This window comes from Delphinapterus leucas, chromosome 1 (genome assembly GCF_059928025.1).
Source record: "Delphinapterus leucas isolate spDelLeu-1000000601 "Yukka" chromosome 1, BTC_Dleu_Yukka2, whole genome shotgun sequence".
Taxonomy (NCBI): domain Eukaryota; kingdom Metazoa; phylum Chordata; class Mammalia; order Artiodactyla; family Monodontidae; genus Delphinapterus; species Delphinapterus leucas.
This window is the reverse complement of record NC_143129.1, coordinates 103,661,899-103,678,849: the sequence shown is the minus strand read 5'-3', so window position 1 is coordinate 103,678,849 and position 16,951 is coordinate 103,661,899. Positions and strand designations below refer to the sequence as shown.

The 16,951-nt window shown below is 37.0% G+C and overlaps 1 protein-coding gene across 7 annotated transcripts in view; it reads left to right on the top strand.

Annotated features, from left to right (window-relative positions):
* SNX7 (sorting nexin 7) overlaps nucleotides 1–16,951 on the top strand; it is a 98,170-nt gene that overhangs the window by 45,202 nt on the left and 36,017 nt on the right. For all 7 annotated transcript variants that reach the window (XR_002641911.3, XM_022553312.3, XM_022553311.2 and 4 more), the window contains one exon: nucleotides 2,403–2,489. Coding sequence is in view for 6 of the 7 variants with exons in the window: in XM_022553312.3 (XP_022409020.1) it covers nucleotides 2,403–2,489 (87 nt within the window). In the remaining variant the exon portion in view is untranslated. The remainder of the gene's footprint in view (nucleotides 1–2,402; nucleotides 2,490–16,951) is intronic.

The following is a 16,951-nucleotide window of genomic DNA, read 5'->3' as shown; positions in this document are numbered from 1 at the left end:
ATTTAGCAATATATTTAGTATCATTATGTAGAAAGTACTTGAGTAGGATCTTGATGTTTGTTCTGTCTTCTGGGTGCTTCTGAAAAGAGATCCTTCAAATTAACATGTTTCTTTCACTATTTGAAAAGGCTTTTTTATTCCTCTTATATCAGAGTTTTGCATTTAACCTCCTCAGTTCAAGTTAAGGTTTCCAGGTATTTTGGATTTAGCAATGCTATCTGCAAAGCTAATGTTTTTCATCCAGTATTATTCTCTGCTCACAATACCTTGCACAGTTGAACTGATACCCTCAGCTTTCTGGTGTTGTAGGGTGACAGTGGGGGAAGGAGTCAGCTTGCATTCAGTTATAGTCCATTTTTTCTGCCATTTAGACTTGAACCCATGTCTGGTTTCTGTATTCATGTACTCTTGATTTGGGAGGCTTAAAAAATTTTTTTTACTTTGTCTTGTTAAGAAAAGTTCTCTTAGCCTTTCGGCATGATATCTGCCTCTTTCGTATTTATCATGTTTAGGTTTTCCTTTCACAGAATCATTAAATATTTTGTAGGTATTTCGGATTTCTGCTGTTACTTGACTTTGTTGTGATCCTCCCATAAACACACCCTCCCTGCTTCCCAAAGTCCTCTAATGTTTCACTGCTGAGGTGCTTCCTCCTTGCCTCCATCAATTTCCTTGGCTGCATTCCATTGGTTTACTTCATTATTGATCTCTCTTGTGTGGCTGTTCAAAGAGATCTGATTTTTATCATTAAAAATATTATATTCTTTTCCCTTAATTAGATGTTTTGCTCTTTATGTCGGGATGGAAATTATGCAATTTAAGTCCTGTATTACTAAAGGTGTGGAAAAATTATAATAGCAACCGGAATTGAATTATTTTATAGGTCCTCATTTGATTGTATTATTTTGTAGGTTCCTAGGGTATAATCAATAGCACTTATATTGAAGTTGTGCTTCTGTTTTATATTGGAATATTTTCTTCAATGTGAGCTAAAATAATGAAAAATACATGCCTTGACTAAATTTGTGCAGTTTTTACTAGTTGTCTTCTGAAGTCACCTCTTACTTAAAATATTTCTATCTATATGAAGCACAATATTTCATATTTATGGAAACATACATAAAATTAATGGGACTAAATTATAGTATGTGTCATTTGGGTTAGAGAAAGGAAGGGGTTCCTGACATTAATGGCCATTAAACATTGAAGTAAATATAAAAGAATTTGTGATAATTAGTTGAATTTTCTATTCATTTTTTTGAAAACAAGAGAAATGTTCATCTCTTTTGAACGTTTTAAGATTGATTCCACCAGGCACAAAACCAGGGTGAGTCATTTTCAGGATGATTTTTATCCTTAATGCCTCTCAATATTCTCTCAAATACTGTAGAGCCAGCTTATCTGGTTCCATTTAACTGATTTGTGGTTAAGGTTCTTCCCTTCCTCTGAAAATACCCAAAAGACCTGTACTTCACTAAGGCCCTTCTCTTATATGTCCTGCAACTCTGCTCTCCCTGGCTGAGCTGTTTGCTTACCCAGAGTTAGTTTTATTTTTGCCTTGAACTGTTTAGGCCACTTGTGTTCATTATTACGATTTCATTATTTAATTAATACTATGGAAACCAGTGAAAGATGAGTACAAATAAAAAGAATCTTGGTGTCTACAAAGACTGTCTTGGAAGAAAAGTGAGTCACCAAGGGAAAGACATTGAAAAAGACTAGAAAACATTATAAAAGATGTAGATGAATTCTGCACTCCAATTCCTTCACCAGGGTGTATTAACTGAAACGTGAAATCATGGTTATTCAAGAAAACAAGATGGAACTCCTCTCAGAGCAGATGCCATGCTTTCTCCTCAGTCTTGGCTAATCGGTTAATACTTACATATTTTAAGCTAAAATAAAATCTTAAGATGTGAATGCACACTTCAATTTTGATTCCCCACTGTAATTGACTTTGATTAACTATGCCTTTGGAGTCCAATAAGAGGGCTGATTGTAGATACTTTCAGATGTGTAGCCCATGTGCCCTCCCAACTGCAACCAGTTTACACCATAGCACATATTTTCAGTGCTCCTGTTGACTTTTTTGGTTCTTTGCTCTTTTTGAAGAACTGTACATGCCTAGAGTGCACCATCAAAACATGTCTTTTGTACATAAAGTACTTAAACCAGTAAGGTGTACATTGGGAAAACTAATAAAAGATTATGAAAAAGTTTCCTTTAAATACTTGCTATCAGTTTAGCTTTTAGAGATTAATTTTTTTTTAAGTCATTACACCCCTAGATGACTGATGGCTTGGGGAAGAGATGGTATTTATGTTCTCAAATGTATATTTTTGTTATACAAAGATTATTAAAACTAAGTACAACCTGTTTCATTCCTGTGTTTTAATATGAAGGGTGTCATGAAAAGAAGAGATCAAATACAGGCAGAACTGGATTCCAAAGTTGAAGCTTTGACCTCTAAAAAGGCAGATACTGATCTGGTAAGTTTTTAAATTTCTTGTTATAATCACGTAGAATTGATTGTCTAAAATTTGTATTAGCTCTATTACATGCTTTTTTTTTAAGCATTCAGTAAATGATACTAAAGTTTCTTCCACAAATCGATTATACATTGAGTACCAGGGGAGTCTGTAAGCTTACAATGCTTTTCTGCCTTTCTGTCTTATATTTTTTCTTACAATGAGTAAAGTATGAAGTTAATTCTTTTTAAATTAGAGTGCTTGAATTCAGAAAGTATGGAAAAAAGTACCTAACATTGTTCCAGAAGGTTAGTAAGTACTCAGTAAATAAATCTACTTTTTACTAGTTTTATAAGAAATTTGTACAAGGTAAGTTGGTGTTCCTATACATATTTTTCTAGTTATTGTAAAAATCTTTACAAAGGAAGTATCTTCATTTTCAAGTTTAATCCTTTTCTTAAAATACTTTTTTCATGGAAATTTTCAAACATAAAAAATGATCTAATAATATAATGAACTCATTTACCCACCACTGGGCTTCATTAATTCCCAGCATTGTGCCCAGTTTTTTTCACCTATTTCTCACTTTTTGTTTTTTCTGAAGTACTCTAAAGCAAATATCAGACATTATATTTTCACGCACAATAGTTTAGCATTTATATTTTCTTGTCTTTGCATGTTGTCATGATACTATCAGATCAGAATTGTTATCATTTTAAAACAGAGGAAGAGGCTTGAAACGTAGAGTAACTTGCCCAAATTTATATAGTTCTTGAAACAGAAGTAGGACTGGAGGTAAGAGTATCACTTGCCTCCCTCAGACCATGCTGCCTCTCAGAGAGCAAGTATAAAAGTTGGAGAAATCACTCATTACTTTAACTTTTATTACATTTTCTATGAAAGAGACTTTCCTAATTTTATTTTTAATTTAAGGGTTTAGAATACACTTATGTCAGGTGAATGGGGGAGTCCTTGAAACACCCCCCCAGCCCCCAACCCCCCCGCCCCCCGTTAATCCGTAGTATTATTGCTGCCCATCCCAACTTGGCTTGGGAGCTAACCTCCCTCCTCCCTTCTTTAATTTTCTCTCTAGCTTTAATAATTTTCTAACACAAAAGATGAAATTCTTACTGGTTTTCTTTGTATTATCTTTCTCTTTCTCTCCCTGTCCATAATCTAAATACCTTGAGGGTAGGAATTTTTTAATTATTTCCTGAAGTATTCTCAGCCCAGAGAACAGTGCCTGGTACATGGTGGTCACTCAATAAATATTGTGAATGAATGAAACTTGCAGTGATTGCTTGGCTTCATAAAAACATATTGAACATTTGAAACAATAAGTCTCTACAAAATCAGACTTTGTGTAAAATGTTGAGATTTCACTAAAACGTGATTATGAATTATCCTCACCTTTCTTAACTCTGCTTATTTTTCAAACTCAAATTTATTCTCCTGCATGGAGTGTGAGTGGGGAGTGGTGGGCTGCTGTGGACAGAGTAGGAGAATGGAATCTGTGAGAGAGACTAACAGAAAATGTAGAACAAATGGAACTAGTGGTCGAGGGGGAGCTCTTGCTTTTACCTCAAGATGAGGAGAAAAAAGAGGAAATCCAAGATTAACCTTCTCAATACAGTAAGGGATAAATATATATACACATTTATATATATTTATATTATATATATACACACACATATATGTACATATATATATATTTTTTAATTTAAAAAGTCAACTGGAATGAACAGAGATGGGTGAGCACATGTACAACAATAATAATTGTATCATTGTAACTGTAGAATGTTTTTATTTGTTAAATAATTTCTAAAGATATTTAAATTTGTGGGATATTGAAATTTGTGATTAGATAAAATATTGCCCTTGACTAAATACTAGGAAAAGTACAGTATTTTAAAGTTTCAGGAGAATAGTAAAATGGCTTGAAAACCAAGCATCTGTTCAGAATGGCTTATATTCGTATTTTAAATTGAAAGGAAGAGTAGTTGGGATTGTTCCAACCACAAAAACACAGGAAAAAATAGTTTAGGCCCAAATATGGCTAGGCTTTCCCAACTCAACTAAAAAACACATTTTTTCTTTTCATTTGACTTGCAAATATTTTGTCTTTTGCTCTATAAAAATTTCCTTGATATCTCATTATAACCTGATGATCCATCTGTATTTTGGATTTCATTTTGTGTGTGTGTGTGTGTGTGTGTGTGTGTGTGTGTGAGAGACATGTCCACTATAAAGTATTTTTTACCTAGTTAGCTGCTATGTTGTAAGATTGGAGAAATTTGAAACTTTAATTATCTGCATTATATTCTGTAAGATAATTTTTATTAAGGTTTGAAACAGAGAAAGTATTTTTTTGTTTCCCATCAAAAACAGATCCTAAAATGCATAGGAACTAATTTAATGATTTGTGAATAGTACCATTTACATTTTCAAGCAGTTTATTTGATTACAGACCTCACTTCCAAATACCTGTGTGTTACGATGATATCTTTGGGAGCAACCTTCCAGGGTTACTCTCAAAATGAACCTGCTCTGATTGGTTGCAGAACAACTGAAGGGAAGTTGCTTAGAAATATGCAGGATAGGGTCACCATGGAAACGTGCCCTTTTGAGGTCCTTCTAAGGAGCCCTCCTTTGCAGTCACCATGGAGACCCTGGCAGAGAACTGAATAGAGCAATCTAGCCTGGTTGTTTACCATGGCAACTCAAGCAGGGCACTTTGGAGACAACCCTGGGGCCATTTCTATGGAGACCTGCTGGGGCTACCTTCAGAAGCTCCATCAAAGTCACCTTTGGGTGGGAAGTTATATGCAAACTGGGCAAAGCAACTCATAATGCAAAGGTCAGTGAAATGAAGCTCTACCAAGAAGGGCAAACACTAGTGTAGTTATAATTATTGGGTAGAAGTAGAGCACTGATGTAACATTCCGGAGGTCATGTTAGACATATCAGGTGATTTTTATCAGGTGGGCTACGTGGCATGCAAATACAAGGCTCTTGTCTTTTACCGTGCCTGTAACTTTGTATATGCTGTAAATTGGCAATTATGACATTATTATTACTTTTTTCTTATCACACAAACATGCCCACAAAAATTATGTGTTTTCCTGCAAAGGAAAATAATGTTTTATAGCGAATTCCTTGATTTATTATCTGGGTAGCTGTAAAGTGGCTGCTTCTTAGAGTTTGTGGTTTATACTTCTTATCTCACAGCAATAAAATCAATTGTTTCGAAGTGACCTAAACTCAGTAAAGACTTGTAGAATACTCATTTGAAGGTCAGTTCAGCTGTTGATTTAGAGTTTTGTCATTTAGGCTTTGGAATTAGATAGACCTGGGATCAAATCTTAGCTTATCTGTTTATTAAGTCTTAAGGCACATTTCCTAACATTTTTTTTTTTTTTTATTGCGGTACGTGGACCCCTTACTGTTGTGGCCTCTCCCATTGCAGAGCACAGGCTCCGGACGCGCAGGCTCAGTGGCCATGGCCCATGGGCCCAGCCGCTCCACGGCATGTGGGATCCTCCCGGACCGGGGCACAAACCCGTGTCCCCTGCATCGGCAGGCGGACCCTCAACCACTGCGCTACCAGGGAAGCCCTTCCTAATATTTTTAAGCCTCATTTTATCATGTATAAAGGGGGACATTGTTAGTACCTTTCTAATAGGCTTGTTTAAGGATCAAATGATACAATGCAAGTCAATTATTTGGATTATAGAAAGCACTCAGTGGTTGTTAGCTGTTGTTATTTTGATGGCTTTACAGAAGTAATACTTGAGATGGGTCCTGTAGAATGAGTAAGTAATTGTTGCTTGAAGACTACTGAGTGGATATTATGAAAAGTAGTAAAGGCTCAAAAAAGTGTGCTAAACTGAGGAACCCTGGTTGATGTGTAGAGAGCAGGGTACAGGAGAATTGAGGGATGTGGCTCTAAAGATGGGCCGCAGTCAGATGGGAAAGGAGCCTTAATTGTCAGGATGAGGAATATGGGCTTTTTCCTTTGGACTGTGTGGATTCAGCGAGAGCCTGAACTGAAGAGGTGGTAGTGGAGTTGCAGAGCAGAGAAATTTGAGAGAGATGTAGGTGGAAGATAGAATCTGAAGCGCTTAAAGAATGAGGGTGGCCCTTGTTTCAAGTTCTTAGTGACCCTTGACATTTCTAGATTGTAAGGAAAGCAGATTGTGGCTTTACAAATTGAACTGTAGCATATAAGAGGAAGAAGAAAATTGGAGATGTGCAACTTTATGTCATGATGAGATGGCATTTAAGGTAGAAGTATTCAACGAAAACCTTTTAACAAATGTTTTTAGGTACCTAACATATAAAAGACGCTATTCTAAGCACTAGGGAGACAGTGGTCAAGAAAGGCCCTCATGAGTCTTATATTCTAGTGATAGAGACAGTAAGCAACAACTGAAACTTATAGTGTATTGTCATATAGTGATAAGTGTGGAGAAGAGGTAGTGTTGGGGAGCAATGCAATTTAAAATTAGGGGTTAGGAAAGGTCTTACCGAGAAGGTGATTATGTAAAACCCAAAAAGGTGAGGTCTTGAACTACATGAATACCCGGCAGAAGAAATTTCAGGCAGTGGGGACAGTAAGTGCAAAGTGGAAGTATGCCTGCATGTTTCACGAAAAGCAAGGAGACCAGTGTTGCTGGAATGGAATGAGGTCGGAGAGGTCGCCAGGGGTCAGATCATGTAGAGCCTTATAAGATTTGGTCTCAGCAAGATAGGAAGACGACAGTTGAACAGAGGAGTGACATGTTCAGAATTGTTCTAAATCAATTACTCTGCTTGGGAAGGACAAAATATAATGTCTATGTGGAGTGTGTATGGACTGGGAGAAGGCCAGAGCTGGAGACTAGCTCTTCCAACCCCAGTGAGACATCATAGTTTGGACCAGGGCAGAAGTGGTGTGGAGTGGTCAGATTCTGAGGATATTTTGAAGACAGAGAGCTGTTTGCTATTTGGTGGACTATGAATTGTGAGTGAACAAGGATTATACCAAGGTTTTTGAACTGAGCAACTAGAAGTTAAGTGTTGGCATTGAGATGCCAAAGACTTTGGGAAGAACAGGTTTGGGAAGAACATGGAGAAGGTGAAGAAATCAGATTTGATTGTATAATGTTGATGTGCCCATCAGATACCCAAGTGAGGTGCTGAGTAGGGAGTCACGTATGAAAATGAACATAAAAATCCAGAGGTCAGGGAAGGGATCCAGCCGGAGATATATACGTGGGAGTTGTTAGCAGATAGGTTGTATTTAAAGCCATGACATTTGTTGAGGTCACTAAAGGATGAAAAAAAGAGGTCCCAGGACTTAATAGGACTGAGCCTTGGCATATTCCAACAATAAAAATCTAAGAAGGGATGGCTAGTGAGGAGAAGGAAAGAGAATTTATATAGCTTCGGCTGGTGGTAAATAATTGGACCAATAAGATGAACTAAACTGATTTATTTAGGGTCATTCAAATTTTTTAACCACCTCTCCATTTATGAGGTATTTATAAAAACAGCTTGATACAGAATAATTAAGGTAACTGTAGATAATAAAACATTTTAAGAGAGATTGAGCATTAGATGCTCTGATAAAGAAGAGATTCAATAAAGTAGATATTCAAAGTAAGGAATTTTCTGTCTGTGGAGATGAAGGTATAACAATAACAGATTTTGAGGAAAACTCAGATACTTGGAGGAACTTGTAGTTTTTGCAGTTTAGTTATAAGTTTTCAGAGTCAGAGCTTCTGTTTGAAAATGCTTATTCACTTCACTGTTTAACTGTAAGATAAATAAAGTTCATCTGTGGTGCTAAATAATGCTGCATATCCATTTTATTTGTATTTTTATTTTTGAATGGATGATTTATAGTTTGCCACTCAAAGCAGCATTCAAATATAAATGAATATGAATACATTTGACATTTAGCAATATGTGCATGGAATCTGAGAGTTGGATCTAGATATAATGCCATAGCTGTTCCACAGTATATTTATGGGAACAAAAATAAAAAATGCATTTTCATAAGATCATTATAGTCTGGATTTGCATATAGCCACATTCAGAAGATACAAACAGATACCAAATTTATTTAATCTGGTCCTTGCTCTGTGTGAGTTGCTATTTTTGAACCAGTTTTTTACTCCCATCCTGAAATTGTGGTTATTAATCTTCAAATGTTCTTGATAGTGTACTAAATGATGTATAGAGCAAGAGTGCCTTCTCTTTAAGCTTTAAAGAAATGATAATATTGACACAGCTTTTTTTTGTGTGGTGGCAGCAGAGGTTGGCTCTACGTTTTCTCAGATATTTGTTGTCTCACCTCTCCCCTTTTTAACAAATTTATTCCTTTCTATGTGCCTCATTTTCTAGTATCTGTTTTTATTTCTCTGCTTCTTTTTTGCCTGTTTGCATCTATATGTATTTCTCACACACACAGATACACACATGTACATATACACACACTCACACAGCAGTGAAGGACATGCTGCTATCCAGTGGAAGGAGAAAGGACTTTCTTCTTGTATGTTTCCTTTTATCAGTTTATCTTAGAAGGTATCAGCAGACTTTTCTTCACATCTCATTGGCCAGAGTCCTGAAAAGTCCATGGATCAAGCCAGTTGCTTGGAGTGGGAATGTGACCATCAGAATGGACTTGGATCAGCTACAAACTGCCTTCTGATGCAAATACCTAAAAAAACTGGAGCTCTTTCATGTAGTAAGAAGGAGAGTGGGGAATGGATTTTGGGTAAACAGCTAATAAATATGTGCCTCACATACACAGTGTACCTGTGTATTGGAGCTGTAGACACAACACTGGGTGGGGATCTGGATGAATGAGTGACGCTTAATCAACAAAGCCCTCAGCAGTCTCTCGTCCCAGAACAAAGATCCAGGCGGTGCCTAGCATTCCTCTCCCTCCGTACCGTCACAGTCAGACCTCTCATTCAGGGCATCATTCATTCAGGTGGTTGGAAAAAAGATCCATGTGCTGCTATTTATATAAACTTGTAAAGGATAATATTTGATTAAATAGCAAAAAATCGTGTCTACCTTATGATAAGTCTGTTGAGCCTGGAGTGTTTATTTTTATTTATTTTTTTTGTCGGGGGAGGTCTTTATTTGGGATTTTACCAGGTTACTTTTTCCCTCTGTTATTTGTCTCATGGCATTGCAAGTAGAGCAGTATCTGAAAAGTATTTAATATAAGGTCTTAAACCCAATTGCAGAGTTGCATGTAATTTCAGCTACAGTATTGTGTGCCTTTGTAGTTTGGGACAAGTTACTTACATTCTCCTTGCTTTAGTTTCCTCAACTATAAAAGTTGTGGGTAATATCTTCCTTAGAGTGTTGTTAAATCAGCCTATGAAAACTGTTAGCGCAGTACCTAACCAGTGTTAGATTGTAAATATTTTGTATTTGAAGTATATATTGGATATCTCATTTTTCTAGATTAAGGTTTGGAAATGATAACTGTAATCCTGGTTGTTAGACTTTCACATTGTTAAAAAAAAAAAAAAAGAGGCATCAATTATCTTGAGTTGACAAGTGACCACTCCCACTTGCCCCACCTGGTCACTTTAGGCAATTGAATAGATAATTTAAAATGTATATGAATTTATACTGACTATTAAAAAGTTATGTTTTGGGGCCTCCCTGGTGGCGCAGTGGTTGAGAGTCCACCTGCTGATGCAGGGGACACGGGTTCGTGCCCCGGGCTGGGAAGATCCCACATGCCCTGGAGCGGCTGGGCCTGTGAGCCATGGCCACTGAGCCTTCGCGTCTGGAGCCTGTGCTCCGCAACGGGAGAGGCCACAACAGTGAGAGGCCCACGTACCGAAAAAAAAAAAAAAAAGTTATGTTTTGGACTCTAAACAATTATTTTAACTAAACAATGCTTGGACCATTGATTTGGACCATTGATTTGGACCATTGATTTGTAATAAGGGACATTTTAAGGAAGAGAACCATAAATCCCTTATGATAAGCATCAACAGCACAGACTACCTTCTGGTTTTCCTTTATGAGGACCCCTGAGAAAAGTTTCATTTATGTCTCAGCACCAACAATGGGATTTAATTTCTCCTGAGCCATTAGCTTGTTTCCAGCGTGTACACATCTTGGGTTTTATACCTGTTCCTATCCCACTCTTTATACCACTCTTCACATTAGTTTCTAGACTGTTGAGAACCCCAATTCTGATCCACTTCTATTTGGCAAATGTCTTTTATGTGTCAGACTCACCCCTGGCTTTACCTTGTTATCCCCCTATTCTTATTTTCCTTTGTGCTAATGTCTTTATCCACTTAATACCTTTAAACTAGTTGTAGAGTATAATTTTGGAAGCCATCTTAAATCTAATATGGAACAAGGAACAAATTAATAAATGACTAGAGGTAAAATATTCCAAATAATTTCAAAGATCAACACATTTTTATAATGTATTTTTGACACAAAAAAACGTGTTTTTTAGTTATTTCTTTCAGAATCCTCCAAGGCCAGCATATCTGATGTGAGCACAAACTTGAACACCAAATTACTCGTGTTAACTGTTACCCAGAAAATTAGTCAGGAGATGTTTGTGGGTGAGGTGAAAAAAATTGTACTACTTCCAAAATTTTTACCCATGAAATTTGCTTGGGGAAGTTACTGCATATTAAGGCTTACTGATTTGAAAAAGGAACACATAAACTTACAGTCCTGATGAATAAGGCCTGTGTACGTTTGTGGTGGGTGAGGGTGGACAGGGGCAGGGGGGAGACAATGAAATACTGAAGAAAAGAGGCAGTGTAACATCGGTGTAGGTGATTTTCTAAGGGAAGATTGTAAGCTCTGTGTCTTTCTCTAGGAACATTTTTTCCCCACTGTCTTGACTGCAACAGAAAAAGTAACAGATGGTTAAGTAAAAGGGGTAGTTTAAAATTCCAGTCATTTCTTCTCAGGATTTAAGAAATTCTACTTATAGTGTCCTTGTGGATTTGTGGTTTGGTTTGTGGAGCTCTGCCTACCATAGATATAATAGTTTAAACAGCTTTCCCATATAGAAACTCAAAATAGATTCAATTTCCTTTTAATTTAGACTTTTCGTTAATAAGAAATGTGTCCTAAGGGTCTGTCTTACATATCTCTTTCACTCCTGGCCCTGCCTGGGCACTCAATAAATATATGATTATGCTTAGAGCAGGAACACGCTGGGAGTCAGAAGCCTGGAGAGGGCTTTGATTCACTTTTACTTAACTTGTGACCTTAATCAGACATATTAAGTCTTCTTTATCCACGAACAGGCAGAAATAATGCTTACTTTGAAGAAACTTCTTTTGAAGATGAATTAATGTTTATAAATCTAGAGCTTGTGTCAGTAAAAATTTTGGTAAGTTAGAAGAAGAAAGTATAAAAGGCTAATATATTGGAAAACATGTAATGGTATCATAAAACATTATTTAAAGTATGAATCGTTTTTAAATAGTACTTCTAAAAATAAAAAATTATATTTCTACAAAGAACAGAACCAGTAGTTTTTCTTCTAGTACAGTGCCATATCACCAAATTAACTGCATTTTGATTTATTATATTTCTGGGTTTTGGAGAGTAAACTTTTTCTCTCTACTAAAGCTTAGTCAATAGCGGAGCAGACTTAAGGGGAAATGCCCCAATCAAAGCTCCGTTCAACTTTCAAAGAGGTTCTAGACCCAAACTAGTGCTTTCCTTTCTGAAGCACAGTTGGCATCTGTATAGTACCTGTTGTATGCCAGGCACTGTTTTAATAATTTACGTTTACTATCCAATGAATAATACTACACGTTAGGCATACTTTATTCCCACTTTTGTAGATAAGAAAATTGAGGCCTAGCTTGTCAGTCAGCCAAGAGTTATGAGTTCCCTCCCCATCTAAGCACTTCATGGTGGGGACACTGCAGTGACCAAGACTGACATAGCCCCTATCCCCAAGGAAATTATGGTCTAGTGTGTGTGTGTGGTGGGGGGGGGGATACTGAAAATAAAGGAAAAAAATAATAAATGACTCTGATAATTTTAGATAGTGCTTAGTGCTATGAAGAAAATAAAACAGGGTAATGTGATGGAGAACACCAGGAGGGGAAGAGAAGGCCTTTCTGAGGAGGTGACATTGAGAGGAGAGCTGAGTGCTGATAAGCAGCAGTCATTCCCAAATCTGGCACAAGTGTTCTAAGAAGAATCCGTGCAAAGCTCTGAAATGGGAGTTAGCTTCCTGTGTTCCAGGAGCTTTAGTTATATCTGGTGTAGCTAGAGTATAGGGAATGAAGTACCCCTTCGTTAGCAGCTGGGGCGTGAGGACTGAGCAAGCAGTTGAGAACATGTAGGCCATGGGTTCCATCCTAGTTGCTGTGGGGAGCTACTGAAGAGTTCAAGCAGGGAAGAATTCTGATTTGGTATATTATAGGCTTAAAAATTTTTTTTTAATCTTGAAGTGACAAATCTGTAGAAAAGTTGCAAATACAACTTAAAAATCTTTTCTTTTCCTTGAACCATTGGAAAGTAAACTGCAAACCTTATGCTCATGAACCCTTAAAGGTGTATGTTTCCTACAAACAAGGACATTCTCCCATATAACCATAATACAACTATCAGTATCAATCAGTTATGATTGAAACAATACTATTATCTAACACACAGACCCCTGAATGATTTTGCCAGTGTTCTGTAATGTTCTTGACAATGGTTAGATGTCTCCTTCAGTCTAGAATAGTTTTTCATCTTTCCTTGACTTTTATGACCATTACACTGAAGATTGCAGGCCAGGTATTGTGTAGAATACCTCCAATGTGAACTTGTTTGATACTTCCTTATGATTAGATTTAAACTGTCAATCTCTGACAGGAATATTACTCAAGTGATGCTGCAATCTACCTGTTAGGTAGCACATGATTTTTATTTGTCCCATTAACGATATACTCTTTGATCTCACTCGATTAAGGTGATGTCTGCCAAGCTTCTCCACTGTAAAATCACTCCTTTCCCTTTGTAATTAAAAAACATTTTGTGGGGAGCTACTCTGAGACTATAATTATATCATTCCTTACCTTACTTTAAACTTTATTTATTTATTTATTTTTATGCGGTACGCGGGCCTCTCACTGTTGTGGCCTCCCCTGTTGCGGAGCACAGGCTCCGGACGCGCAGGCTCCGCGGCATGTGGGATCTTCCCGGACCGGGCCACGAACCTGTGTCCCCTGCATCGGCAGGCGGACTCTCAACCACTGCGCCACCAGGGAAGCCCTAAACTTTAAATTGATTTGTGTGTGTGTGTGTGTGTGTGTGTGTGTGTGTGTGTGTGTGTGCGCGTGCGCGCGCGCATGTGCTTTTCTATTTTAGTCAGTAGGTTTTAGTCCATTACTATCACTATATATTTTGATATACAAATTGCCTCCAATTTGGCTAGTAGGACCATCTTCAAGCTGTCTTTTTTTCCCTCCTTTTAACATGTTCCCATCATTCTTTACTTCTTTCTGGTACAACATGACTTTCTAGGCTCTTCTTGTATTTTTCTTACTCCAGCCCTGGAATCAGCCATTTTCCTAACAGCCATTTTCCTAACAAGTTTTAGTGGAAAAAATTATGTTTAGAATATAGTATCTTGGCATTAGATATGTTCATTGCTATTTAGGTAACATTATTCCAAGATCTGAGTGGACATAGATAGGAAACATATCTATGGATATATAGATAGGAATATAATGTATAATCACACATTTTTATATCTATATTGATTTGTCTGTTTATAACTATTAAAAATAACAATTTCATACCAGTGCCTCCAACTTAAATCCAATATCATGAGGGTTCATTCTAGTTTTCTTTCTTTCAATATTTGTGGTTCTCTTTCTGACAGTGAGAAACAGGCTCCCATTATCCTTTACATATTTATTTATTTGATTGATTCCCTGTTTGCAAACAATCTTGCATAGCTCAAGAGCTCATAGCTCTTTCCTAAGTGGAGGTACTCCTCACCCCACTCAAGTTTCCACACCCTGCACTGGACCACACCCATGCAAGAGCATCCTCTTTACCACTCTAGGAGTCTGTTTTCCGTGCCATAGCCTCAGCTCCCCCATGCTGCCCACACGCAATACACACCCTTCTCACCCTGCTTGTGCTGTTACTTCCCATTCTGGACCACTCTTTGCAGGGAAGACCTCATCATCTTGCTAATGCCTTCATATCCTGCTCTGGGCCACCATGACGTTGCCTTCCTTCCTCCACCAGAATGGACACCAGCCTTTCTCTGCATTACCAAATAAGCTTTAGGACTGAATTGCTCAAGAAGAGAAAGGGAAAAGGAAGAACTGACAGTTGCTTTCAAGTGCTCACTCTGTTTCCTGCATGGGAAACAAAAAGACTGTTGAGTCCAGTGCAGTAGGAAGGAGATGATGGCGGCATAAACTAAGGTGGTAGTAGTGGAGATTTTGATAAGAAAGGTTAAGTGATTTGTCCACAGTTATACAGTTAGTTAAATAGTAGAACCAGAACTATAACCTGGCACTATACTCCCTGGTCTCTTACCCTTTTTTTCTTTTCCTGATAGGTGGGTTTGAAGCCTAGAAGGGTGTGAGACTTCGAAGATAGATAACAATTATATTCTACTAAGATCAAAACAAAAAAGGAATTTTAAGAATTTAGTGCTTTTTTTTTCAATCGCTTCCAAATATATATATATTTAGAATTCACAGTAAATTGGGAATTGCAACTTGGAAACACTTTAGAACATGTAGAGTTGTGATCTGGGAAAGTTGAAATTTTTGCCTTCTTTCAAGGAATTACTATATAGAATTTTATTTTAACCAGATCAGTATGTTATGCTAAAACTAATTGATGATGATGACAATAATAACAGCTAACATTCTTTAAGCACTTACCATGTGCCAGGCAGAGTTCTAAATGCTCTGCATGTATTGTCTCATTTAAGTCTCACACAATACAGTGAGGTAGGTACTATAATTTTCTTCATTTTACGAATGTGAAAACTGAGGTACAGAGAAATAAAAGTTACTGGCTCAATATTGCACATGTAGAGGTTTTCGAAGCAGGACTCCAGAAATTGTGCCAGTAACTTAAAAACTGTATTCTAGGGTGACATCTGAAAAGATACATATCAACATGCTTCATATGACTGATACCGATCAGTTAGAGTTGGCACGCCTGATAAATTCTTTTTGCCATTCCTGCCACAGAACATTATTGATGATTTGAAATGTTCTGTGACAGTGAACTGGCAGTTTTAATAGTATGAATTTTAGAGTAAATTGACCTGCCTTGCTTATCTCTCAGTAAAAAAGAAAATGTGAAATGAATTAAGGAGGCATGATGTATGTCAGTAGTTCTCAGTAGCTGTGTGGCTGGGGAAGAGGGGAAGAATATTTTGAAAATGCACCTGGTGATCCAAAACCTGGTGATCACCAGGTGCATTTTCAAAATAAACTACAAACTTGCAGAGGTTCTGTGCTTCCCAGGAGGCAGGTTCTGTTGCTGCTGGCACCCTCTGATATAGAAGCTTTTAATCTAAAATGAGTAAGAGAAAGGACAAAGAAATGCATTCAGAACAAATCTTTAATGCATTAAAAGATCTGTCACAGACCGTCACACCAGGAAAATGCTGGACACATTCTGCATATTCCACTAATGAGGATACGAAAGGCGCATGCACATATGCCAGGTGTGGTCATCACTGTCACATGTAGAAATGCAAATGTAAGGACACCCTGACACAAGTTTCCCAAAGAAGATTCCACACCAAAAAACAAGGTTTTTGTCCAGCGTCAAATTTTTAGTTATGATATTTAGATTAACTTACTCATGCACATTTAAGATCATACACATATATGAATATGTGGTTCTTTAATATACACATTAAATAATATATTAATGTAGAAATATCACCTTTTGCACTCCCACATGCATCTTCAACACTTCTTTTGAGTCATCTGACTCTCTTTTCATTGGAAGAGGTTATATACTCATACAGTTCAACAACCAGGAAAAAGGAGCTCAGGGTCTCTGTGTCTGTGCCTCATTTTTAGTCCCTATATGATATGTCCCTTCAAATGTTATCTCCAGCCACCAGTGCTCATTTATAGAACATTAGGAATGTCAACATTTCATTTGTCCCCAAAAATATATTTCTTGATCTCTAATGTAAGCAATGAGCATGTTGCTTTAAAAAAAAACCAAAATAATTTATTTAAATATGTAATATAGTCACATGATTCAAATTCATAAATTTTAAAACACACATTTAATGAAAAGTCTCCTTCCCATCCCCATATCCTATCTTCCCAATTCCCACCACCCACTTTACAAGTACGTACTGTTGTTAGTTACTTTTGTAGCCTTCCAGGTTTCTTTATGGATGTACCACAAATTCAAATATACATTCTGATTTTACTTTTTAGTGAATGTAGTAATATGCTATAAAGTTTTCTATAGTTTGCTTT